Below are 27,124 nucleotides of genomic sequence, written 5' to 3' on the forward strand. Positions count from 1 at the left end.
GAGTGTGGTGGGCATTGCACTCTGCTGGGGGCACGCGATGTTACACATACTTGCCTTGGATTCAGTGTACACATACTTGGATTCAGTGAAAGGCTTTGCAGCCTGAGAAGAGGCTGCGAGAGGCCCGCGGGGTGGGTACAGGTGTTGGAAGTCAGCGGGTGCAAAAGGCCGGGTACAGGTGTTGGAAGTCAGCGGGTGAGGGAGGCCGGTACGTGCCTCGAGAGGCTCCCGGCGGCAGGCGCCAAACGGAGCCCGCACCGCGCCCCACGGTGCTACCGGCACCAGCATCCGCCGCCTTTCAGCTCGGGCGGCGCCCCAGCCGGAGCCGCGCAGGGCGGACGGGGCGGGCCCGGGCCGGGAGGCGGTTGCTCCGCGCGGCCGAGGCGGCCGAGCCGCGCGTGCCCAGCCCTGCGGGCGCAGCGCAGGCGCCGGGGCCCCGCCGGTAGTGGCGGCCATGGAGCGGAAAGGTGAGCGCGGCGCGGCCTCCATCGCCCCGCGGGGCCCCCGCAGGGCCCGCCGCCGTTCACGCCTCTCTCTCCTTCTCTCCCTCAGTGCTGGCGCTGCAGGCCCGGAAGAAGCGGACCAAAGCCAAGAAGGACAAGGCCCAGAGGAAGTAAGTGCGGCCGCGGCTCTCTTCAGGCGGCATCTCCCGCCGGCACCGCCGCCTCTTTGTTCCCCCCGGCCCTCCCCGCGGGGACGGGGCTGCCGGGCCTGGCGGCCCGGAGGGCGCTTGGGGTAAAGGGAGGTGTAAGCGCCCGGGGCTGGGCAGGTTTTTAACTGGAGTTAACCGAGCGCACGTTTCGGGTGCAGGCAGCGGCAGAGCCGGCGCAGCGCGTGGCCCGGGGCGGCCGTTTTGCAGCCCAGCTCTGGCCAGCTCTTTTCGCCAGGTCCAGTCGCGGCTCCTTGGGCTGGACGGGGAATGGGAGGCTCTGCCTTCCCTGCTGCTCCCCGAAACCCAGCCATGGAGTTGCGGCGGTGCTTGGGGATGGAGCTCCGGGTGGTGGTCTGCCCTTGCCGGCTCCCCTTGGTCGCGGGCCGTACCCCGGAGAGAGTTGTCAAAATCCCCTCTCTGCGGTCCCCGGCGCACTTCAGCAACTGCCGGCTTTAAGAACCAGTCTCTCTCAACTCTTTCCCCTCTTGACTCTCTTTCCCCTGAGATTTTTTTTTTTTGCCTTAAATATTGCCGAAAGAATGCCGTGGTGTGTTGTTTACTTCGTTTTCTAACTTTGATGCTCTCGTGTGGCTTCTCTCCTACCGCAGGAATGTCACGAGTCTTTTTGTGTGGGGAACTTTTGGAGGCAGATATAAAAATTGGAAGAACTCGAGTAAATACTAAACAATGCCTTTCAGCAGGCTGTGCACTAAGGGCACGTGCTGCTCATGGATTCCTTTCTACAGAAAGGTGATGTAAATCCTAGAGCTGGTTCTGTATACTCCATAAACTGCTCCTTATTTCTGTAAAATCTCTGGTGACTCAGGATATTTTTTACTTGAAGGTGCCTAGGAACCAAAGATAGTTAGTAAAGCTTTGGGAGTGGGAGTTGGAGGGTTTTTCCTTTAGGCCTAGAGTAATGCTTTCTCAGTCGCTTCCTCACACACATCACAGGGATTTAAAATATTTTTTTCTTGTTGCCTCCAGCCAAGAGTCAGTGGTTTTGAGATGGGGCTTTTGAAGAGTTAGGAGCCTTAACCAAAGTATTTGGGAGACATGCATTATGGTTCCATGCTATTCCATACGTGTTCCTGGTATTTCTTGAAGGTAGCACTAGGACAATTTTTGAAATGCTCTCCTCCTTCTCTAATTTCTGTATGAATATGCTGTCTATTTCTATACATGTTACTTTTTTTTTTTTCTTTTTCTAGCTGCAGACTAGCAATACTGACTCTGCCAACAGAGTCCACAGTGCAGCTGGGAAGGCTAATTGCTGTGTAGATTTTGAGGTTGCTGAATAACTTTCAGAACTGGCATGTTAAGAGGCTTTTTATGAATTTTTTTTAACCACATATTGAGGACAGGTTAAGTGCAATGCTGGTTAGCTCTTGATTTTGCCACTAACCATGATTTGAGTGCAGAGCTGTGCTATTTGTCAAATGCTGTGTTTATATTCTTACACTTAATGCTTCAGCTCTTTTCTCTGGTGCCATAAGTTTACTGTGTTGTATCTCAAAAATTAAGGAAACTTGCATGTGCTTCATGCTGTGCAAGTAAATGAACTCAGTGTCAGCCTCTAAATTTAGGTACAGTTCCACAACATTTACTCTATTTAAATACAAAGCTGATCTAGTTAAATCTTCTAAAATAGGCTTAAGTGGGTTGTTTCATGATTTTCCATGAAATCTATACTTGAAACCACATGTAATGTGCTTTTAATATCTGATGTTCCATGATAGTTTAGATCACACATGTAGTTTTTTTCTGTAATTTTTTCTTTACATTTGCAGTAAAAAGCATGAAACAATGATTTTAAAAGGTTGAGTTTAGTATTTTGAATTATATAAAAATGCAGAGAATGTTCTGAAGGTATTTAAACCAATTCAAAATATCTTTAATATTAAAAATTATCTACACCTGCTTTAAGTTTACCTTTAAATCCAGTATCATTGAAAACAGAACAAAAATGCCACTTGGAAAGGTTGAAAGAAACTGGAAAGTTACTTATTTTTTTCACATCCAGTAGTTAATATTGCTGTGTGTTTGGCTCAGATGAGACCAGTCTAAACTGATGATTTACAGAAACACCTTGTAAATACTAATTGTTGTTCTGGATATAAGCTTTTTTAATTATGGTTCTGTGTATAAACTTATTTTATAGGAAATTAATATAATTTTTTGTAGGAATGTCAATCATGTTCTTAATTTTCTGCAAATTCAGGATGATCGTATTTCTTTCACTCCTTCCCATCTTAAAAATTTCATCTTCTATCAATGAAGTTGAGAATGTATTTATCCTAACACTCTTCTGTAGAAAGAGAGCAGGCAGAGCTTCTTGGAATTCTGAAGGTGAGATGCCTGTAATTTCTCAAACCCATAAAACTACTCCAAATCTTTTGGTAATTTGGGAAGATCCATTAAACCAGCTGTCTCAAATGTTTGCTCAGGAAGCTGCTACTTGCCAGGCCTGCTTGTTGGTTCCATTTCTGCCACCTGGGAGAATGTTCTGGCTGTGTACCATTTTTCAGATCCCATTTCTATGAAAACTGAGGAGCAGGGCAGGGACAGCTGAGTGCCCTGGAGGGACAAAATGCAAGCTCAGAGCCAGGAAGATCCTGCATTCTAATGTTGACTGTTATGAGTTGCTTTGTGGCCTTGCATGAAGCGTTGATTTCAATTTCTTAATTTCACTTGCTTTCCATCAAAAAGGCAAGAAATTTGAATTAAAATTGCTTTAATCTATTTTTAGAAAATGAGAGGCCTTTTCCTTACTGTTAAGAATGTCAGGAGATCCACACGTCAGAAGCAGTTGCTAACAAAAGTTTAGTAGGTAGGTTCCTGCAGTTTGTGTTGCTGCCCAAAGGTAGCTTTTCCAAAAGCAGTCTGGGGAAGAATGTGATGTATTAATTTTGCCATTTCTTGAGGTGTGAACGTCTTGGGTGCTAACAGTCAGTGAAATCCCGAAGGCACTCAAAAAACCTGTTTTTAAAAATGAGCCCATGGGCTTGAAAGCTTTTTTTCCTACCAGAGCTTTAGTAACTTCAGCTGTTAACTCTTCATACCTGGTGAGGTAGTTCATTCAGGTAGTTGGTTTTGCCCAATTCTTCATTTTTGACCAGACTTTTACAGTTCTTTGAATCAGTTACTGTGTCTTTGGAGTTCATCATGGGTGGACAGATGTGCTGGATGTGATACTTGCCCTGATCCTTTGGAGGCTGGGGGAAATGGACAGTGCTTTCCTGGGAACACTTTTACTAGTTTTCCTTGTATTCTATGGAATTGCAAACATAATTCTCTGTGTTCTGGTGTTTCATGAGCTGTCGTGGATGGGGATGTGCCAACAGTTGAGCCTTTTACCCCTGCTCTGTGCTCTGCAAGTGTCCCTGCACAGGTGTGCTGGGAGCTTTGTAATGCCTTGGTGCAGCAGGGTGGCCTCTGTTTAGGAAGCAGAGCAGGCTAACAGGAGATCTTCAGCTGGATTTTTCTGAAGACCCCAGGTGCTGTTTGGATGGGAATATTGCTTGATTAGCTCTTGTTCAGAAGTGATGCTGAAGCACGTCTTCTGTCTGCTTGCATCTGAAAGAGATTCATATTCATAGAATCACAAAGGTTGGAAAAGCCCTCCAAGATCATCACGTCCAACCTGTCACCACTCCCTACCTTGTCAACCAGACTAGGGCACTGAGTGCCACATCCAGGTGTTTCTTAAACATCTCCTGGGATGGTGACTCCACCACCTTCCTGGGCAGCTCATTCCAATGTTTAACAACCCTTTCCATGGAGAAATTCCTCTTGAGAATTCTTTCTTCATTTAATACTCTGTAAGACTGCACTATGTGAATAAAAGCCTAATACACAAGGAAAATCTGGTATTTACTTCAGAACTGTGCTTCTGTTTGAAAATATCAATTTGAGCTAAAATGCAAATATAGTTATATTTTACTGGTGTCTCAGGCAATTTGGAATGGAATTGGGCACTTGTGACTGTTAGATCATAACTGGTAGTAAAATACTGTGGGTTTTTTCTGTGTTTTATGTTGCAAGGCCTCAGAAGTGCAAACTGTTTTCTTTGTCCTAGGAAAAAATTACTCCTTTAGTTACTTCCGAGATTGAGCCAGAATTTAAAAACTAGTCTGAAACACCCATCCAGATTCAAAGCAGAAAAAACAGAAGCAGAGAAGAGACTGAAGAAAAATTTTTATATTACAGCTCATTTCTCTGAAATTAAAAATATAAGTGTGTTACATAGAACGAGGCTACAGGTCTGTATAATGTGTAGGTGGTAGGTATTTTAGTGGCAGGCCCTAATGATAATACTGTTTCATCAAATTCAGCATCTTCCATATTTTAGGAAAAGTTGGCATATTCATGTATAAAACCACTAGTTCTGTTGACCTCATTGTGCTTCAAAGCAGAACACTTTATTACTGTAAGCATGAATATCTACAAAAGCAGTAGCAGCCATAAAGTATGTAGCTTGTTCTGGAAAATGTGCATGATCTGAATTTCTTTCTGCTAATTCTGCCTGCCCTGGTGACTTTAATTGTTTCTTACAGGCTTTACTGAGTGGGAGATATTTTTCACAGGACTTTCAATAGATCCTCTGTCTCACTTTACTCCTGCAGGGAAGCAGTGGCAAAGCTAAGTTAGTAGTTTTGCTTTCTCCCCATTTCTTCCCAAATGCCTGCAATATTCATTATTTTCAAGAAGCTGTTGTATCATTACCTGAAAATTTCTGACAAGACTCTTGATGTGCAGTAAAGCCTCACTTCATCTTCCTCTCTAAAATTGCTATGAAGAGAGACACAGTTGGTAGTTTTTCCATCTGTGTAGTCTGGGGAGCAGAAAATTCTTAGTTTCCAGTTTGTTTTTGTATTGTATCAGTTTTGTCTTTGAGGAACCTTGGAGTTCTGATAGCTCTCTCAGGTTCTTCCTCAATTTATTCAAAGTTTTGCCTGGGATCAGGATTCTGGATTATGTTTTCCTCACTTATTGTAAGTATTCTGAACTTAAGTTTGAGTCAGAATGCATTGCCCTCATAATTTTTTCATTCAGATACAGAAGTGATTATCAGACCATGACAGGATGCAACTGAAATCTTCTGGTTTCCATGGAAGTCCCTCAGTTTGTGATAGCTGGAATAGAAGACAGTTCTACAAACAGATTGTTAAGGGCTTGTGTGGGGGAGTGAGGATGGGAAGGAAGAAACTTGATTGCCTATTATTTGTGTTTTAATACCTTTCTCATGTGAAAGCCAGTACTTATCTTCAAACTGAGCTCCCACAGATCTGCTAATCGAAAGTATGTCTTGGTGCCTGTGTGTGCTGTTATTTAAAAACTAAATGTTTGATCATCTCCAGTCTTCTGAATTCTTGACAGTGGTATTCCTGTAGCTCTGGGATGAGCACACGATAGCAGCAAGTATTGTGGATCTGCCCTACTGGCAGAAAACACCAGTTATGTATTCAGAAAAATAGGAATGCAACAGTGAATGAGTTGCAGTAATGACAAAATAACATTGATTGTACATTCACAAGTCCCCCACCATCAATAATTTAGAATTTCCCCCAAAATAGCTGGAATTTCTCAAGCAAAAAGGCCAGCTGCATACAAACAGGAAAGCGCTTTCATCATTTCAGACCTGAGTTTATCCTGAAAGTTGTGTGTAGTCAGTTTCCATATTCACTGAGCATGATGTTTGCCAGCAGATCTGTGTGTGAGCCCTCATTCTCACTAGATATGCCTTAACATGATCTGGAAATTGCAGGCACACTAAGAAATAGTAATGAGATGCAGCCTGCAAACGTTCTTCCTTAAAGAGACATTGTCTCCACACACAGATATGGAAGTAGGAAAGGGATTTTAAATCCTGGCTTTTCACCATATGGAAGATCCATATGGAGCTTCTTAAATGAAAAGACAGAATCCTTAAGTGAGATCTTGCTGTATTTGGTGTAGAGCCCAGCAAATCATTGGCTGGATGGTTAAGGTGGAAAGAAGTCACAGGGTGTGTTTGCAGTGCCTTTATCTGGTGCCTGCAGTAGGAGCTGGGTTCGTCATTCCTCTTGTGTTCACTGAATTGAGTTCTGCTTGGGGACGTTTCATGTGTGTGATTTGAGCTCACCAATAAGGGGTGACACTGCATATAAAGACTGTTCTAGGCGACTTAAAATTAGGAAAGCATTTCCCTTCAGTTTCCTGCAGATGGGCGTCATCTTAGCAAATATCAAGGGAGAGGCAGACACAGAGAGGAGTGAGGAGAGTATCTTTTTTTTATTAGTATGTATTTAAAGATGATGGGTGTAACAAAAGTGATTTGGCCTAAATGTTGCTTTCCTTGCTTGAGTGTGGAAGGAGTCTGCTTTTGTATCTATTCAAGGCAAGTAGCTAGGTAGCATGGATAGTATTTCTGCTGTTTCAGGGACAAGGAAGAATCTTCTCTGTTCAAAACAGAGTTTTGAAGTTACTCCTGATGTTCTTGAATAGGAGAACCAAACACTTCATTTAAAGTGGTTTGTTTTTGTTTGTTTTTTTTTTATGTAAGTTATTGAAGCAGAGAGAACATGTCTGGAGTTTGATGGTGAAGTTAAGTGTGGAGACTTGGCTGGAGTGTGTCTGGTAATTTATAGAGGGCACCCTTCCTTCTCTGCAAACCTGTTAGAACCCACATTGTGTGGGTGAGATTTCTTAATAATTTTTTACCTTACTTGTAGTGTGTGGACCAGATTAGTGGCTCCACTGAAAACTGGCAAGAGAATTCCACGGTGTTTTTCCAAATTGCTCTAAAACTTTCTGTAAGGAACAAGTGAGTGACTCGAATCTTAGCTCCTGCAAACAACTCTTCACCATTCTTACTGTGCATTGCAGGGGTTGGGTGATATCTTCAGTGAACACGGAGCAAAATTTTGTCTACAGTGGAAATTTTTGAATGTTTTTAGCTCCTTTTCTAATATGAAGAGGTTTGGCTCTGCTAAACTATTAAAAGCATATTCAGCCTTCTGTGAGCTTTTAAGGCGAAAATATTTTAGACATAAAACTGGATTAAGACAATTCTTTAGGCCTCTTGTTTTAAAAGAGGAGGGGCAGCTTCAGTGTGTCTTTCACTAATAACGTCTCCCCCAGGAGAGAAATCTCTAAATTGTTACTTGCTGTGTCACATTGTTGCTGACTTGTTTCCCCTATCACTTACATAAACCAGCAGCATAAACAGGCACAGGAAATGACTGGGAACTGAACATTGTTGGAAGATGATGTTAAGTACCTGCTGCTGTGAAAAATATCCAGTTCAACTTTGTAAAGAAGATTTGACTCCTCCTGCTTGTTTTGTCATTTTAAGCATAAAGGATAAGTTTTTCTTGTAACTCTGGAAGGGGAGGTGTGGAATTACGTCAGAAAATTTGTTTTTCCTTTGAACACCTTTTCCCTGCTGTGTGATTGTGCTGGAATTCCTCTATCAAAAGGGTTGCTCTGTTGATAATTACCACAATCCTTGTCTTCATCCCAGCTTTGAATCCACTGGGCTACTGAATAGGCAAATAAAACCGGCTGGTTCAGGAAGATGAAACAAAGTATCTGTCTGAATTTCTAATTTCATTAGAGGGAAGAAGAGACATGTAGACATCAAGAGGAGGGGAGGAATCTTTATGCTCACCCCCTGACATGACTGAATTTGCAGGAAGATAAGCTGAGAGCAAGCCCCAGCTGTGCTGCGCGGCCCTTCACCTGCAATGCAGTGCTGGGCAGCTGCAGCTGGGTGCTGGAGGCAAATCCCTCTTCTCCTTCACTCTTGCACAAAGCTTTGCTGCATTTGAGGAGAACCAGCCCCTCTGCCTGCTGCTGATGTCCCCCTCCTTCCCCAGCACTGTGGTGTCGGATTTTTGATGGCTTTTTCGAAAACTATTGGGCTGTCTTTGGGAATATCTTTATCCATGGGAGGCCGTGCTTCTTGCAGGTAGGTTCCCCTCTCTAATTTTGTCTCGTGAATTTGCAGTTCTTCAGGGAATAAGGACTTTTGTGAGGGTCTCTCTAGATGTGGATTCACACTAATTCCGTAGAAGACGGAATTTTGCTTTAGCTTTGCTATTCCACATTGTTTTTCTTAAGTAAAATATTGTTATGTAGTTGTAGAGAGACCCTGCAGATCCAGTTCATTCTGATGATTAATTAGCACAATGAGAGAGCAAAAGGAAAAGGTGATCATGGTGTTCTTCTGTAGATCAGAGGTGGCTTTAAAAAGTACCCTAGAACTTGCTTTTTAATGTGCAAACAATCATTTAGTATAGGATTTTTACATACTTTATTTGTATTTTGCAATTTTGACAACAGCTGTTTCACCTGTCATCTCTAAATACTAGATATGGATTTTTCTGATGTATTTAACAGCCTTTTATGCCTTTTAGAGTACTGTCTTTGTGAGCAAAGCAGACAGATAAGACTTGTGCTGTCGTATATAATTTTTTCTTAGGTATTAATACATATTCTGCCCTGATTAATTCTCTCTTAGTCTCTATCTTCAGCTGACATGGTCATTTCAGGGGAAGAACAGGGTGGTGTGTAATTACATGAAACAAATTTCACAGGAGGGCAAAGGAATGGATTTTGGAGGTGATTTCATAAAGGAAGTAGTGCTGTAGAGATGTATGTGACCTGAATTTGGCTTTCTTACATGAATTGGTATCATGGACTCTAATGTGGAAGTGAAATGCTTTTGGATCCCCATGAAAGACTCAGCTGAAGACTCCAGGGTGTGTCATGTATGAGACTGCCAGCAGCAGGATTCATCAGCCCCTTAGGAGGGACACAGAAAGCTTCCAGAATGGGCTTTAGTGCTTCCAGTAACTTCTTAATGCATGGAATTGCTGTTATTGAGAAGCTCTGATATTGCAGAATGGTGTGATGTGTCTGTCTGCATCACTGCCACTTAAGGGGAATTTTCTTTTGAGTCCTTTTTAATCCCTTACATCCTGTGCAGTTAAAAAAGTGAAAATCCTGAAACAAACAACACTGAGGAGAATTAGACTTTACTACTCACGCTGTGTGTGAGGTTCCTGGCTTAAAATCTTTCTGTCCAGTTCCTGTTCTCTTTACCCCATCTATAAGATTTATTGTCTATGAACATCTAATCTTCTCTTCAACCACCCTGTCTATGGCCAATTCTTGCCTTTCCTGTCTTCTCTTAATTTGGGGATAATGTGTGACTTTATTTGCATCTCAGTTGTCCCCAAAGGAATGCAGGAATTTTAAAGAAGCTTTTTGACCTCTGAGACTTTCTGCATCCCCTCCTGCAGGTTTCCTTCTTCCTACCCCTGACTTATAATTCAGTGACTAAAAAGTCTAAATACTAAATATCCAGGGCTGGACCAAGCTGCAGGGTTGTTAGCAAAAGTCTCATTAGCTTGGCAGTCTTTGGTTTATGGTTTGAGACCACAAAGCTGCTCCTAAATTTAAAAAATCAGCAGGACTTACTGACAACAGACTGGAAGTAAATGTCTGGTGATGGGGTTGTGCCTGGAATGACCTTTGTAGCTCTTCCTTGCTTAAATGAACTTGAGCTGTGGATTTTTAAGTAGCTGCAAATTTAGTTATCATCAGATTGGAATGCAAGATTTCTCCTTTTTTATTATGTTTAAGATGGTTGTAGTTTGAATGTGTTAGCAGTGTGTTTAATGTGTGCAGTCTCAGCAGAGTGCATGTGTAGTAGGTCAGTGCTGAACATTCATTCTACTGTATAACTATTCCAGGTGAAAATACTACATCTTTCCTGTGGATTAAGATGAGTTAGTATGACATTGATAAGATGTGCAGGACTCCAGCTCAGGACTAAGTTGTAAAAACTGCATCTGAGGGTCTGCCTATGTTTCTGGCATAGCCACTGGGTGGGCAGTTCCTTCTTCTGGCAGGAAAATGAGCTGAATTTGAAAGAGGGTGCTGGAAGGTACCGGTGTTATCTGCTACTTCCCTGCAACAATAGTTTCACTACAAGAAACTTCAGCTAATTCAGAACTCTGTAAAGAATGTTATCTTGTGCTTGTGTGTCACTGCGGTAATGAAGTTTACTGCCCACTTCTTTGGACAACTCCAGCTTTTTTTAATATCTCATGCTAGTGAGGAAAGAAAACTTAATGTTGATATCTTGCAGTACTTTGCCCTTAAATTCTGCCAAAGCAAATGGTCTGTAGGCATTGTTTTCATTATAAATGTTTGCTTTGAACAAAAGGATCTTGAATCTTTGTAGGCATTTAATTGTTCCCTGTAATGCTTTGTAAAGTAAATAATTTACCTGATTTTGGTATTAGCCTTTCATGAGCTGTTTGACTGTGATCAGTGTGATGCCATGAAGGAGCTGAGATATGGGAGATGTTTTATTTGGAGAGCACAGCCTGAGTGCCTGAGAGCACGGAGATGGCCTTTGCTGACATGGCCTTCACAAGAGTTCAGAGTAGCACGTTTGGTGGAAAGTTAAGCACATAAAATGAACACTTTTATTTATGAATGTGGGAGTGAAAAACCTTCACCACCTTAGTGCCTCATTCCAATACCTCTGCAGTTGCAAGCTCTCTGGAGAGTTTACTGAATATCTGCTCTGTGTTGTCCCACTCTGCGTAGTTCAGACAACTGTAATAAACTTTGGATCTTGAGTGAAGAGATGAACTAAAAATGCAGTCTACCCCTTGAAAGCAGGAGAAATAAATGTCAAGATTAGGGGCTCTAGTGTTCTAAAGTGTTAGAAGCAGAAGGACTGTTAAGTATATTAAGTTCATTTGACCTTGAACATGAAAGGAACAAAGGGCCAGAAGTTCTAAAACACGGGTTAACTATTTTTTTTCAAAAAGAGTGTAAAAACTAGCTGATGTTAGTCTTTAAAATAAAATTATTAAATATTTGAATTTTCAAGTTTTACCTAAGATAACAAATATAAATCAGCTTTAGAGAAAGGAAGAGAAGGGGTCCAGAGGCTAATATTTTGGTGGGATCACTAAAATTTAAATCTCTCTTTTCTGGACTTTTCTTGGTTCCACTATGAAAGTGGATCTAGGTCATTAAGGCGCATTTCTCACTAGTATACAAAAATTATTTCTGTCCACTTTTAGCTTAGGAATAAAAGCACTGGCATGCAAATAGCTTTTCTGGAGGCTGAATATTGCATCTCCTCCATCCTCAGCAGTCCCTCATGTGCTGTGGAAGCTGCAGACTTGAGACTGTGAGAGATGTGCAGTGTTCTGGGTGTGAGACACATGCGGTGTGTTCTGTGTGTGAGACTTGTGGTGTGTTCTGGGTGTGACACGTGTTCTGGGTGTGAGACATGCAGTGCATTCTTGGTGTGTGAGACATGTGCGGTGTGTTGTGGGTGTGAGACATGCAGTGTGTTCTGGGTGAGTGTGTGACGTGGTGTGTGTGTAAGACACATGGTGTTCTGCGTGTGAGACGTGCGGTGTGTTCTGCGTGTGAGACGTGCGGTGTGTTCTGCGTGTGAGACGTGTGGTGTGTTCTGCGTGTGAGACGTGCGGTGTGTTCTGCGTGTGAGACGTGCGGTGTGTTCTGCGTGTGAGACGTGCGGTGTGTTCTGCGTGTGAGACGTGCGGTGTGTTCTGCGTGTGAGACGTGCGGTGTGTTCTGCGTGTGAGACGTGCGGTGTGTTGTGGGTGTGTGGGACGCGTGCGGTGTGTTCTGCGTGTGAGACGTGCGGTGTGTTCTGCGTGTGAGACGTGCGGTGTGTTCTGCGTGTGAGACGTGCGGTGTGTTCTGCGTGTGAGACGTGCGGTGTGTTCTGCGTGTGAGACGTGCGGTGTGTTGTGGGTGTGTGGGACGCGTGCGGTGTGTTCTGTGTGTGAGACGTGCGGTGTGTTCTGTGTGTGAGACGTGCGGTGTGTTCTGTGTGTGAGACGTGCGGTGTGTTCTGTGTGTGAGACGTGCGGTGTGTTCTGTGTGTGAGACGTGCGGTGTGTTCTGTGTGTGAGACGTGCGGTGTGTTCTGTGTGTGAGACGTGCGGTGTGTTCTGTGTGTGAGACATCTGCGGTGTGTTGTGGGTGTGTGGGACATGTGCGGTGTGTTGTGGGTGTGTGAGACGTGCAGTGTGGTCTCTTTCAGACCTGACACCCAGCACCGGGGCCCTGCTGCTCATTCCGAGAATGATCTTCCAGAGCAGGAGGAGGAAATCCTGGGATCGGATGATGATGAGCAAGAGGATCCAAATGATTACTGTAAAGGTGAGCACTTGCCTGTTTAAGATGCAGATTTTCAGTGCAATCAAGGAATCCCATCCATTTCTCATTTGCTGTAGAGAATGAAAATAGACTCCCTCTTACATTAAGAGTGTTTTGAAACTGCATGATGATAGCATTTCTCAAGCCAACATGAAATGGAGAAGGTGGTCTCCATGTTTCCCTGTGTTACCAGTCAAGATTTGAGTGGCAGAGTTCAATGCATAAGTTTAAAGCTGTTAACTTTTCCTCTGTGCCAGAGGGCTTTCAATATTGATAAAAGCAAGTAGCAATTCAGTTATTTTTTGATTTCATTGTAAAAGGAAAATTTTGAAATCCTTTTCATATTTTTTTTTGAAGATCAGATCATTACCTTGATATCTGTTCTTCAGGAAAATGTTTCTGCAAATAGCCTTCCCCTGTTTATCTGAGCAGAAACAAAATATAGAGCAAATGAAAACACCAAATCAGTTTCTTCTTTCTGTTCTGTTTTCTGCCGGTTCCATCTTTGGCTTTTCATGTTTTTGCTTCTGTAATGGAATCCCCCTGTATGATCAGTAGCTTGAGAGATGAAGGGTGCGGAGGAAACTTTCCTGTTTTCAGTGGCAGAGTGCCTTTCAGTCAGGAAATCTGGAAGGAAAAGAGTTGGGTTCTTGGGTGCAGTACCTGTTTCACGTTCTGGGGTCAGAGCGTGCAAAAGCAATGCCGATATTTTGCTGGAAGATTCTGTTACCATCAAGCCTGTATTTTCCAAAGGTGGTCAGCCTAGTGTCAGGTGTTTCCACTGAGGAAATATTTTGTAGTGCTGCAGTGATTGTGATGCTTGTTCCCCACACCTGTTCTCTGGTTGTTGTGTTTTTCCAGGGGGTTACCACCTTGTGAAAATAGGCGATCTCTTCAATGGACGTTACCACGTGATTCGGAAGCTTGGATGGGGCCACTTCTCCACCGTGTGGCTGGCGTGGGACATCCAGTAAGCACTCCTGCTCCAGCTGATGTTCCTGCCAGGAATGCACAGACCTGAGCAGAAAAACATCCTCTTACTTTTAGATAAAAACACAAAGCATTAGCTCTCTACATCATAGCACAGGAGTTTCTTCTGATATTGTGCATGCAAATGTGTGGGAGGGACTTAACAGGACAAACCATATCTGTGGGAAGAGTTGTGTTCAGTCTATAGTCCTGACCTATTGTTTCATGTTTTGAGAAATAACTAATACGAATCTTTTGTTAAAAGACTCAAATACAGTCTTTGAGTGTTTAAACCTTATTCTTCCATGATGCATGAAATAAATTCTCTTGCATGGAAAAGACTTGGGATAGTCCTGGAGAGCAAATTCTTTGTATGAGCATTAACAGTTCCTAATTTACTTGCTATGTGTGCACAGAGGAAGGAGATTTGTGGCAATGAAGGTGGTGAAGAGTGCAGAGCACTACACAGAAACAGCACTGGATGAAATCAAGTTGCTGAAATCGGTGAGTGCCTGAGTTGGGCTCAATTATATTGTACTCTTTCTATTTTGGGGAGTTTACCTCCGTCACATGCTTGATATTTCCAGATTATCAAGAATTTGTGTAGGATGTAAACAGTGCAGTGGATCTGACATCAAAATAACCTCTTTCTCTGCAGGTCCGCAACAGTGATCCAAATGATCCAAGCAAAGAGAGAGTTGTTCAGTTATTAGATGACTTCAAGATTTCAGGAGTGAATGGTTCTCGTATCCTTTTGTGGAATAAAAGCCAAGAATTGCAGAAAGATGGGAGTTGCTTGGGCAGCTGCCCTGCTTTGGCAAGCAATGCCCAGGCATCCCTTTCCCTGCCCAAGAAAACCTGCTGTAGTAGGATCTGCCTCCAAACTGCCTGCTGAGCTCAGATCCAGAGTGATGATTCAGTCTGGTGTAATTTGTGTCAGCGCTGCTTGGTTGTGCTTTTAATGTTCTGCCACCAATTTGTGAATCAGGACTGAGTGGTTGTGTCAGAGGTACCTTTGAGGTAGGAGAGCCCATCTATCTCAACCCCTCAATTTTGCAAGCAGCCTGTTAACAACCTGTTATTTCAGTCAAGCAGGTACAGCATGTTAAAATCAGTAGCTGAAAATAGTGAATGAGCCATCTATAACTTGAAAATAAGCTTGGTTTCTAGTTATGGAAACATCTTACTTTGTAATTTATCAGCATTGTTAGGATGTTTGCAGTGTATTGCTTTGACAGTGGCCTGTAGTTCTGGGAACAGCCTTCTCACAGGCAGTGGTTTGTAACAAGTGGTAATAATGGATCCTCAGAATTGCAAAGTTGGACTTTTGTGCATTGTTTTCACTTTGAGATAAGTTAAATTTTATTTCAGTGAGAATTGCTGGGCTGCTTGAGAAAATTGAGCTGTAGATTATAGAGAGTAGACCCATAATGCATTTTCTCTAGCTTTTTTTCTGAGTAAATGTTGATTTGAGCTTATATTTCTTCCAGTCTTGTGAAATCTGTGCTTTCTGCCAATGTAGATGAAAAGCAGCTTAATAAACTCATGAAAGTTTGGCTTCTAAAACAAAGACACTGTACTGAATATGTCACTGGAGTGACTGTAGCTGTTGAGATCTTAGAGCTAAAAAGCAGATCATATAAATATAATTGAAAACCAGGTTTGTCAAAAGTTTGTTTTGCTAGTAAAGAGGCAAAGGAGGGCAAAGAAAGTGACTTTATTGTTCTGAAGATTACTTATGAAATGGAAATTTTATTATCTTTTCAGGTAATGCTGGTACAGAGAGATCTGACATCGAGTTTGCCTGGGGCAGAAGTGTAGGCTGTTCCAAAACATACAGTAAATACTAATGTATATTTGTGCAACTGGCTTCCACTCTAAGCTGGAGATTGCTACTGCTGCTGTGGGACCTTTGTTCAGCTCTATCCCTCTGTATTTTATTTTATTTTAGATAATGGCACTGTTGTGTAGGATAGGGTGATGCTGTTGAGGAAGGCAGCATTTCCAAGCTGTGAGGGTTCTTTAAAATGAAGTGCCCAAATGGTGGGGATTCCCTTTAATCCTTAGTCCTGGGAATTTGGAGCTCCTTGGCTCTGGGTGTCTGGGTTTTTCCTTGATTCAGTTCCAGATATCTGTATGGTGTTTGAAGTTCTGGGGCATCATCTCCTGAAGTGGATCATCAAGTCAAATTACCAGGGTCTTCCACTCCCTTGTGTCAAAAAAATTATCAAACAGGTAAGTTCCAGTTCTGACTGACTCTTCCCCTTGACCCAGTTAAAACTCTTGCATTGATCTTTATCAGATCTGAGGAAACAAAAGCTAAAAATCCGTGGTATCTCCTTCATGCAACAAAATATTCTTGGGTTAGAACTTCCTTTCTATACTGCAAGCCCCCTCTGCAGTTGTTTTCTGACACTTAAACCATGATGGTTTTTGCATTTAGCGTCTTCTTACCTCAATCATTCCTCATAAGTGAGGTATTTTTTTAAAGCTGTCACAGTAGCACGATGCTTAATGATGGAAAGAGCAGGAGAAGCTGGTTCTCCCTATTGGGTGGCTGCCTAAGAAGAAGTACCTTTCTACATGGGAGGTGCAGGGGAGGAGGAAACTGTGATTTTATTGTAGAGTATTAAAATTAGATTTTCACCTGTGGTAAGTTAAGTAATGAGGGTAAATTGAGTATTTTTAAATAGTAGCTAAAATGTGTATGCAAATCTCTTTTTTTTGTGGAACTGGCTAGTAACCACTGATCACACCGGCTCTAACCTGGAGTATTCTCAAACCCCTTTCAGACTCACTGGCCATCCTAGGCACTTTTGCATTTTCACTTTGCTCTCAATTAGATTGTCTAATGGTTGACTTCCTTCTCTCTTGCCTGCAGGTTCTTCAGGGTCTGGATTACTTGCATACAAAATGTCGAATCATCCACACAGATATAAAGCCTGAGAACATCCTGCTGTGTGTGAATGACCAGTACATTCGCAGGCTGGCTGCAGAAGCAACAGAGTGGCAGAGATCTGGAGCCCCCCCACCATCTGGCTCTGCAGGTGATTTATTTTTCTTTTTTTTTCCCTGAAAATTGATGATGTTTCTGCCATATATGCCCAAATCATCACTAAGGAAAACTTCCTGAGTACAGTGGAACAATAGTGCAAGTTACCTTTGAAAACCTGGTTGTAAATTGGGAAATTAGTCATAAATTGTGACTCAGATGATGGGGACGGCAGTTGGTGTGAGAAAACAAGAGGGAGGATAAATGAACACTGGAGCTTTTAACAACAGCTAATCTGGCACTGGTAAAGTCAGTCTTATCTAGCACAATGCTGATGCACTCAATATAGAACTGGTGTAAAAATGTGGCAAAATTCTCACATTTCCTTCAAAAGTTTATAACCTTTCGTTGCCTGATGCTGGAAATGCATTTGATGAGAGTTGCAACAAGATGAGTTACCTGTTGTCAGTTTGCAGAAGTCTGAAAAATTGTAAAGAAACAGCTTCCTTGACATGCAAACATCCCTAAAGATATGAGGGCAAATTTTCTTGTATTCCTCCTCAGAATATCCATCTGTAGATGTGTGTACTTTTCAAAAACCAGTGTGTATTGGAAGGCACTGTCAGTCCTAATCTTACAACAACTAACATTGAGCTGAACTGATCACAGCATATCTCGGCTTAAGGAAGCTTCCTGAAGTTTGGTATTTTAATGCGTTGATTTTCATTTTCATTTGGGTATGATGCATAATACATGCAGTAAATGAAGCTACGTGACAGGAAGTTTAAGTCTTTGATATCAGTCAAGCAAGTCTCATGTCTGAAACTTGAGTTATGCATTTGCTCATTTAATGTTTTTATCATTTTTTTTATTGTTGCGTTTTTGTAGAGAAATGAGCCTTCAAAATCACATTGCTGATATTATTAAAGTGTTATCAAACCACACAGGAAAAATGTACCTTAACATCAGAATGCAGTTGCAGTTTTGGAGTAGAGCCATTCTGATTTACTTATCTTCCTTTCTCTTTCAGTGAGCACTGCACCACAGCCAAAACCAGTAAGTGTAATAATTCATCTGTAAGTATGCATCTACTGATGGCATCTCCTGCATTGTTTCATAGTTCAGTCAGCATTAAGAGAAAGCAATCTCATACCAAAAAATGTGTGATTTGTGTTTGGCATAGGCATCAGGTTCCAATGCTGTTTTGGACTTGTAAATGGTATTAGGTCATTAATCGTCAGAATAAGGAGTTCTTGTGGTGGTCTCAAGGTCTATTGGGAAAGTGACTGTTCTCTGGAGTCAGATCTCCCTCACTAGGAGAATAATGTAGGCTTTTCAGGTCAGGGAAAAAATGCACAGATAGGAGGCATAGACAAGTGGTTCAAAACCCAGAATAGCTACTTTTTATCCAAGAGAGGAGCTGTCTCCAGCATTTTTATCACAGACTATTTCCTCAGCTCTAGGATAAATTAAACCTTGGTGCATTTTAAATTTATTGAAGTATAAAATGTTAAGTCAAATTTCTCTGCTTGCTTCTGTGTAGGCTGACAAAATGTCAAAGAATAAGAAAAAGAAGTTGAAAAAGAAGCAGAAAAGACAGGCTGAGTTGTTGGAGAAGCGAATGCAAGAGATAGAAGAAATGGAGAAGGAAGCAAACCCTGGACAGACACAGCCTGAAGAGAAGGAAGAAGCTCAGACCCCTCTGGAAATGATCATAAAAGTCAGTCCACCAGAGGAAAATGTCAGCAAAAAGCCAGGTATGGACCTAAAGCATTTCCAACATGTCATGGACAGTGTTGTCCATTTACTCATGGGTGTGAGGAGGGGGAGTACCTTTAGCAGAGGTGGCTAAAGGTGTTTGCACCTTTAGGTGGGTTCTGTCCTCCTGATGAGACTGGAAAATCTCCTGTTACAAACTGAGCTAATGTCTGTGTTCAGTTACATTTAGAGCATTCCCTACCTCTCAGGGTGCTCTTGAACATCTTCCAGCTATTTATTAAGTCATATTCTGCTACATTCTCATTTTCCCCTCTTGCAGCACAAGCTTTTGGACAGGAGCAATCAAATCTCATGGAAAGCAGTGTGGAAAAACATGCATCGGAAATCAACTGCAACGGAGTGATCCCAATGACGGACTTGACAGACTCCGTGAATGAAGGGTCTGTACGACTTGAGGACGACCTCCACAATGCCAATGACTGTGGCAATCACCCTCACACACAGAAGACTGAGAACTTGCATGACTGTAATTACAGCCAGCACAACAGTGACTCAGAGAACAGGCCTCAAGAAGCAATGTTGGACTCGTTTGTGCCCTTGGCCCCAGAGGATTCCATGGTGTGCCAGCCCACACCCAACCAAGAGCAGGTGTTCAGTGAGCAGGGGATCAACAGTTTTCAGGAAAGCATCAGGACAGAGATCCATTCAGAGGATGAGAATGAGAATAACAGCCCGACAGACAACAAAGGTATAAGAGGAACCTTGTAAGAAAAGGGCTTCTTGATGTGGGAGATTTTTTTACAACACTTCATCATATGAATAGAAATGTGCATTTTGTAGGCTGAAGCGATCAGAACCACCTGTTTGAGAGTTTTCCTGCCAGGAGTAATTAACCTGACAATCATACTCCAAGATGTTTGCTGTTTGTTAGGTGCCTGTTGTAGTTGTGCCTCAGTTTTGACTTTGGCGTGCATAAATGTTCCTACTTCTTAAAAACACCTTGTTTTCAGTGGAGGAACATTTCCTCCTTTGAATCAGGTGTTGCTTATGTGATTTTCATTAAGCCTTCAGATTGTCACTTGCTGTTAAATGAAGGGATAGGTATGTTCAGTGTGTTCTGACAGTTTGGCTCTTAATATGGAGCAAAGGTTGCTTTTCTCTATTACTCAAGATGTGTAAATGTTTTCCCAGAAAATGCAGCCTGAAACAAAGTTTATACAGTGCAGGGAAATAAACCAAACTTCTTTAATGCTTTTATTTGAATATGATATTCTTCAGAGTGGAAAAAATGTGTCATGTAGGCTTAGGAGAAAATAAGATTAAATAGTGTACAGCAATTTAAAGACATTCCAGCTTGTGTATATGTTAAAAATACAAAGTGGTAAAACTCCATTTTTGCATCTTTGTTTCCATGCCGGGTGATATATATATCTGCTTGGAGAAGGAGGGTAAAACTACCATGTGTACTTACTGAAAAGAAGTATTCTAGCATTTTCTTGCCCAAATACCACTAGGGGAGTTACATGCATGAAAAGTAACAAGAGAAATTTAGATTTTGAAACTTGAACTGCACTTTGTTGGATGCCTCTGCTAGGTTACTGACATCTTTTGCTTCTCACAGCCCTCTCCCAAATTTACAGCTTCAAACTCTCCCAAATTTTAGGTTTAGAAGTACAGCTGGATGTCAGTTAGTGACTTAATACTTATGTTCTCCATCATGTCATTCAATTTTCCTAATATATCCTTTAACTTCTGTAATTGTGTTGCAGCAGTGAGTGATGGGTATGTCAGAAAGATGCTGTAACATGGGGGACTCTTCCCTCAAAGATTTAGGAAGGCTTAAGGGGGGATGTGAGGTTTGTTTTGTTTCTGTCAATGCCCTTATTTCAATGCGGCTTTTTTAAAATATAGACAGGATGTGCAAAAAATGCTGGGAAATAGTCACTGCTGCATATGCTCATTTATCCTTCTGCTTAATTACACCAGTTTGGTCTTAATGATGTTGTTGATAGTGCAGAGTGATGCTCATTTTTGTACCCAAGCATCAGGGAGGGAACAGTTCTGATCCATCAGAAAAACTTCCTGGCTGGGGAGAGGTTGATAGGATTTGGGTGACAGATGGTGACACTGCCTATGTAGCTTTAATAGCTGTTGTACACATTGCCTCTAGGAAAATCAGCTGCTGGGAATTTCCTTCTTAATCCTCTTGAGCCCAAGAATGCAGATAAGCTCAAAGTGAAGATAGCTGACCTAGGAAACGCTTGCTGGGTGGTAAGTTTAGTCTTTTCACATTGACTTTTTAAAGCTGCAGATTCAGTCAGTTTGCCAAGATGGAAAATAATCTGTAAAACAGATCCTTAGACCTGGCTGTGAAAGCAGTGACAGTTTGAAACTGTGACAGGGAGAAAAGATGGGGAAGCAGGGACACAAAGAAAAGAATGCTTCTCTGAACACAAGATTTCAGTCCATGCTTTGGGTGCCTCTCTGGCATTTGATTACTTCTTGTAGGGCTGTGAGCCATGTCACATACAGAATGTAGAAATCTGCTCATGTGAAACTGCTGAAGGAGTTTCTCAGTCTCCAGGAGAGCTTCAAAGTTGCAAACAATTGCTCATCATGATGGGCTGGTTCTGTAGCTTGTCAGACCATTTCAGTGCATTCACAAGCACATGAAAGAGAGTCACACAATAAAACTTGCAAGTTTTATTCTTTGATGATTGTGCTGTGCTGCTTTCAAATATTTGAAATTTCAAATAGAAGAAATATATCTTTTTACTTGGCTTCTAAAATGTCAAATTACTTCAGATCTGTTGGGAGAGATGAGTCTCAACTCAGAATTTCAGTCAGGCTTGCAGTGCCTGGTAATTTCTGACATTGGTGTTGCTTATCGGCTTTAAGCTGGACCATGGCCTGTCTGCCAGGACTGGGCAGGAGATAATGCAGAGTCTTCCTTTATTCTGTTTTTGTGGCTTGCTTTCCTCTAAATTGCTGGACTGTTTCACTTGAGGAGGACTGTCTCATGTAGAGCATGTAAACACTTACAGGAATATAAGGAAATAGTTAATGAGGCTGTAACATGCAGCTGAAATGTAATGGTAATGAGCTTTGATCTACTCTGGCCTTCCAGGTTGTTGATTCTCCTCTTCTAAGCAGTCTTGAGCTGTTTAGTAAAACATTTCTTCTCTTTAGCACAAACATTTCACTGAAGACATCCAGACAAGGCAGTACCGTTCCCTGGAGGTGTTGATAGGGTCAGGGTACAACACCCCTGCTGACATCTGGAGCACAGCCTGCATGGTGAGTTTTGCCAGCTGGGGATGTTCCTCCTCTGTGCTCCGCCTTCTGAGCTGCTGGGGGACTGGCAAAAGTCCCTTACAAGTGTTCAACTTCCAGACTTGCTGAATAATAGGTTTCCACACTAGAGTTGTTTTTTTATTTATATTTTCTTCTCCACATGTGACTTTCTTTTTGAAAGTTTTGTTGTCCAGCATCAGCAGATTTCAAATATGATTGTACTTTGCCACATGCTTTCTGGAAAAACAGGACAACTAGGCAATTCTGAACACAATGTCTTTTGATATTAAAAAAAGCTTTTCTGCTGCATCTACCACTATTTCACATGTATCTTCAGTATAGTTTCTAATTATAATCATCCTCTGCAGGTTTGGAATTGATGTTTAGTCTGAGTAATGCTGAGATGAGGCTGAAGCTGTTCTTGTAACAGCTGGCAAATATAGAATATGACAATGAAAAAAAATCAGTCAAGCCAGTTACTGCATGTGTCTCCACTCTGTGTCTTCTACAAATCAAAGCTTGGGTTTTGTAATTTAAACTTGGAAAATAGACATTTTTGCTGTCTCAGAAAACAAGTTGGGATTTTGATGAATGTGGTAAAAGAAAATGCAGTAGGGTCATGTTTTCTCTGCAGAGCATGTGGCCAGAATTACACAAGTGTGCCTGATCTAACTGCTTGGCACCAGCAGTTCATAAAGAAAACTGAGAATACAAAAGGTCAGGGGTAGTGTTCTGAGTACAAGTGAATACATAAGGGGTGAATGTGTTACAGAATTTAGGAGTGGTGAGTTGAAATGAGTGCAGATGTTGGTGTTTTCATCTCTACAGACAGATGTTCAGAGATTAACTGTTTGGAAAACATGGGAAAATAGGGGAGAGGGAAGAATACTAAAAAACCTTAAACAAAACAAACTAAAAATAACCAACCCCAGAAACTATAGTTTGGACAGGGTGCTATTTTGCAAAACTCTGAAAAGGAAAAACTAAGCATGTGAAATACCTTAACTTTGTGGTTAACTGGTGGTCCTGCACCCAAAATTCATCCCAGGTGTGCCTATGATGTTTTTAATGCAGTTTTTAAAGTGTTGCAAAGTCACTGTACATTTTAGGCTGTAATGGAGTATTTAAGATTATAGCTGTTTACTGTAGTTTTGCAAGTTATTCTTTCCCACCATTTTGCTTCTGTCCCACAGAGATTTGCAGAGTCAACCTGCAGCACATCTTAAAGTGTTTTGAAGTGATTTAAAGTGCTCATTTCTTTTTGTTTAGGCCTTTGAGTTAGCAACAGGGGACTATCTGTTTGAGCCTCACTCTGGGGAGGATTACTCACGAGATGAAGGTCTGTTTGTCTCTTTTTAAAGTGGGACTTAAATGGTTGCCTCTTCAAAATGAGCCTTGTCTTAAAAATCAGCAGTGCAAAAGCTCCTTGCAAAAAGATTATTTATCCAAATCAGCAGCAACTGTGCTCAAGCTGCTGCAGTAAAACACTGGGCAACGAAGTTCATGCTCTTGTTCTGGTGTTTTGCATTCCTCTTGCTGCTGGATTCTCTACCTTGTGTCTCAAACTGATTGTGCCTCGAATTCTCCTATTTGTTTTCCCCTTGCCCCTTGTTGCATAGTGTAATCTGGTTTCAGGTGGGTCTCCAAGGTAATTTTTAAGGGATAAATGTCTTTATCCTTGTATCCCAGAGCATGAAACTAGCATAGAGAGGCTTTGTGTGGATGAAGCTCATTGTCTTTCTTTGTTTTTTTTTTTTTTATTTTTCATGTGCAGATCATATTGCATTGATCATAGAACTTCTGGGGAAAATACCTCGCAAGCTTATTTTGGCAGGAAAATATTCCAAGGAGTTTTTCACCAAGAAAGGTAAAAGGAAACAAAGCAAGTATCACTTTATCCCTTCATCCATTGCCCCAAATACACAGGAGTGTCTTGCTGGAAATGCCAGTTAGAAATAGATGCCAGCAAAGATGGCATCTTTAAGTATTTCCTTTGTTTTTTGAAATGCTTTATCAGTAAAACTGCGGCTGAATGTAAGGCATTCTTATCTTACTCCTAAAAGCATCCTACATCCTAGTGCTCAGCATCTTGGTGTAGATCAAATGCAGCAGGTAGAAAAACAGTACATTATATGTTTTGTCAAACTTGATGTGGTTTTGTTTAGCTGATTTATGTCACCTAGAGGGTGGAACTCGCTTTTGAAGGCTTTTCTAGACAGCTTGACTCCTTTTCTGGCACCTTAAATAGTGCCTGGCATCATGAGCCATGTTGCTCAGAGCACAGAACATTGTCCTGAAGTCCTCAGTACCCCAGAAATGTATTGAGTCAAAAAATTAGGTTTTGACTCAATATTTTTTTTTATAAAAACAAGCCCTTCTTTATTAGTAGTGTATTGCTTTCTCAAACAGTGCCCCATGCATTGCATGTATTCCAGAGTCAGTGGCACAGTTCATCTGTCATCTCAAGCAGCATAATTAGTGATTTAATGAAGTTAACATTTGCTGATAAGAGGATCTGAAATAGCAGGAGGTAGAAAAAAGAACCCTTTGAGAATGTACATTTCTATAACAGGCTTCTAAAGCAGATAGAAAAGGGAGTTTAATATAATTGACTTCTCCCTTCAGCATGCCCCAGCACTTTGTATTCCCTATGCCCTAGATATTAGAAAAGTCTCTGAGTTCACTCTGTCATGTTTAGCTGTTCAGCCAATTTTATTGAGCTGCTCTGTTCCCACGTCTTCCACTTAACCCATTTGTCTTGGGTTTTCAGGTGATCTGAAGCACATCACCAAACTGAAGCCCTGGGGCCTTTTTGAAGTGTTGGTGGAAAAATACGAGTGGTCCCAAGATGAGGCAGCTGCATTCACAGACTTCTTACTCCCCATGCTGGAGCTGATCCCAGAGAAACGAGCTACAGCAGCAGAGTGTCTCAGGCATCCCTGGCTTAACTCCTAGAAGCTTCCAAGCAATGCTACAACGTTATACTCTGGTTTACAGCATAGCCTACACACCCAGCTGCCCTTTCCCAGATCGATTTTCCTCCTTGTTCACTTTCAGTGTGGAGTTCTTCCTTCAAGGCTTCCAAGATTTTAGATAAATCTAACCTGTTCTGCTGAGTTTGTTTGTGTGACTTAATGGGGACTCTCCTCAGCCAATGGGCATCATCTGTGTTTTTGCCTTGACTGTGCTTCACCAAAGACTAATTGACTGGAATAAGAGATTTTTCCTCAGTCTCCTCACTGTTAGGCACTGTGTGTGACAAATTTGAGCTCACCTGTGCTCAGATACCTCCCTTAGCTAAATTCCAACTCTCCTTCCTGTGAAGATCTCATTGACTCAGGAGTCAATTTTCCCACTGTTGATCCAGTAGCTACTGATGGGGTGAGAAGTTACAGTTGGTATCAAGGTGGTGCCAGATCCTTGTTAGAGCAACGACCTTGAAATCTTCCATCACTCTCTAGGTGTCTATTGTATTCTTTGCTTTCCAGTCACAAACTTTTATTTAGCTCTAGCTGCTTCTGAAAGAGCTTTTTAAACCTAGGTTTTAGTATCTTTTATTTCTTCCTCCAAAGTGCCCTGTCCATTTATTTTTTCTCCTTCCCTGCACCCTTGATAGTTAGAATAGTTTCTGGACTTGGTGATGTTTTCTACTTCAATGCCTGTGACTAAAAGGTGACAAGCAAAATAAGCAAAAGCTGGAACTGACTCAACGTATAACCCTCAGCAAACAGATGGGTGCACCCTCAGCCTGCAGCGAGAGCCTAGTTGCAGGCAACTCTTAACATTATAGTGAGCCATAAGTTTTTGGGGTTTTTTATCCTTTACTGGCACTTTTTTGCCTTGCTTGAGGTGGTATTCATGAGAGATTGGCTTTTGCTGATGCAGTCTGCTCTGACTTTTCACTTTTGACCATTCATTTTTTTATTCCAAGGGAAGGGTTGCAATGCCTGTATCACAGCCATGCTGCAGCCCTGGACATTGAAAATCAACACTTGAAGTTGCAGTAAAAAGATTTCTTCTAATTTGTTTCAGGTGCAGGCCTTCAGAAATAACTTCCCAGTGTGGGACTGCCTTTTATTTTCTGAGCCATTAGCATTAGAAGAGAGCTAGCAGAAATGGAAGAGAACTGACTTTTCCACATAGATACTGGATTAGAAGCTTTTTCTAGAGTTATCCCAAGTAACAAGTACTCTGTGGGGTTTCTATGTAAACTTCTCAGAGGGGGTTTGGACATAATGGGTTACTTTTAATTAAAAATTAAATCACTGTGGCATTTGATAGTTCTATGATGGCTTCTTCTAGACTAGCCCATCCTCTTACAGATTCAGTGCATCCCACTCTAAGCAAGATTTGGCAGCATTGAGACTTCAGAGTCACTTCCTTACTCTGGACCAAACAGGCCTTTGGATTTGTGGTGGCTTGCAGAGGATAGAAGTTGCTGGAGACCATGCAGATTATCCAAGACAATTTCCATTGCCAAAGCTGCCAAGACCACTGTTAAGTGTCTGTGTGTGTGTTTGGGAATTGTGGTTCGTGAGGATTATTCACTCACAAACCAGGTCATCCACTTGAACAGAGTTTCTCCAGTTCAGAGCCTGATTTGGCTTATTTATGCAAATCATGCTGCATGTTCCTTTAGTGGTAGATCAGGTTCTCTATGCATATAATAAAGGCAGGTAACATACCAAAAAATGTTTTAAACTGCTGAGTTAACCCTTTCTTTTGTTTTTTTCCTTTCATCTGGTATTTTCCAGTTGTGGGTCACTTCTGTATCTGTTACAGGAGGGCTGCAGACAGTACTGGATTCCAACTGACTGTGAAGGTACATTGGCAGGGCAAACAACTCCTGTGGTCTTGAAAGCTCTCCCAGTCCTGCCTATTCGAGACTGGCTGATGAAGGAACATTTCCCAGAAGGAGTCTGCACTCTGACTGTTGAGAGCTCTTGCCCATCCTTCCTTCCCTTTCCTCTGCCAGCCCTGACTGGGGGTTTTTTACCATGATAGCCAAGGCTAGAGCCAGCTTGTGAGCTGAAGACCTGCAGAAGCAGCTGTCATGATTCAGTCTTGCACTGTCTGCTCGTTCACTTGGGGTTTGTTCCATTTCCAAATTGCCGCAAAGTGCTCACACTAAAGGATTTGTACTTGCTGTGTCAGTCTAAAACCTGAAGGAAAATACATTTTTATTCTTTCTACTTGGGTGCTTTGTCTTTTTTTTTTTGTTGTTTTCCTTTGTGGAAGTCCTACAATAAACAGATTATTTAATAACTGAGCCCTAGTCTTCATATATTCCCCTT

The 27,124-nt window shown here is 41.9% G+C and overlaps 1 protein-coding gene across 3 annotated transcripts; it reads left to right on the forward strand.

Moving 5' to 3' along the window:
- Positions 1-377: 377 nt before the first annotated feature.
- Positions 378-27,099, forward strand: SRPK1 (SRSF protein kinase 1). Of its 3 annotated transcripts, none has more exons than XM_005529391.3 (16): positions 378-467; positions 553-613; positions 12,741-12,859; positions 13,718-13,826; positions 14,242-14,329; positions 14,484-14,571; positions 15,954-16,060; positions 16,707-16,872; positions 17,848-17,873; positions 18,361-18,574; positions 18,856-19,284; positions 20,707-20,807; positions 21,726-21,833; positions 23,100-23,169; positions 23,605-23,697; positions 24,601-27,099. In XM_005529391.3, the coding sequence occupies exons 1-16, from the start codon at positions 455-457 to the stop codon at positions 24,783-24,785; spliced, it is 1,977 nt and encodes a 658-aa protein (XP_005529448.1). In that variant the 5' UTR covers positions 378-454; the 3' UTR covers positions 24,786-27,099. The 3 variants fall into 3 exon arrangements, with proteins under 3 accessions (XP_005529448.1, XP_014113600.1, XP_087923398.1); XM_014258125.2 differs by lacking the exon at positions 378-467 and adding an exon at positions 8,449-8,603 and having other exon boundaries at positions 578-613; XM_088067272.1 differs by lacking the exon at positions 378-467 and adding an exon at positions 8,512-8,603 and having other exon boundaries at positions 599-613.
- The last annotated feature ends 25 nt before the right edge of the window (positions 27,100-27,124 follow it).

This window comes from Pseudopodoces humilis, chromosome 26 (genome assembly GCF_049639895.1).
Source record: "Pseudopodoces humilis isolate 2021_Gansu_Grassland_sample_001 chromosome 26, ASM4963989v1, whole genome shotgun sequence".
NCBI classification, from domain to species: Eukaryota; Metazoa; Chordata; class Aves; order Passeriformes; family Paridae; genus Pseudopodoces; species Pseudopodoces humilis.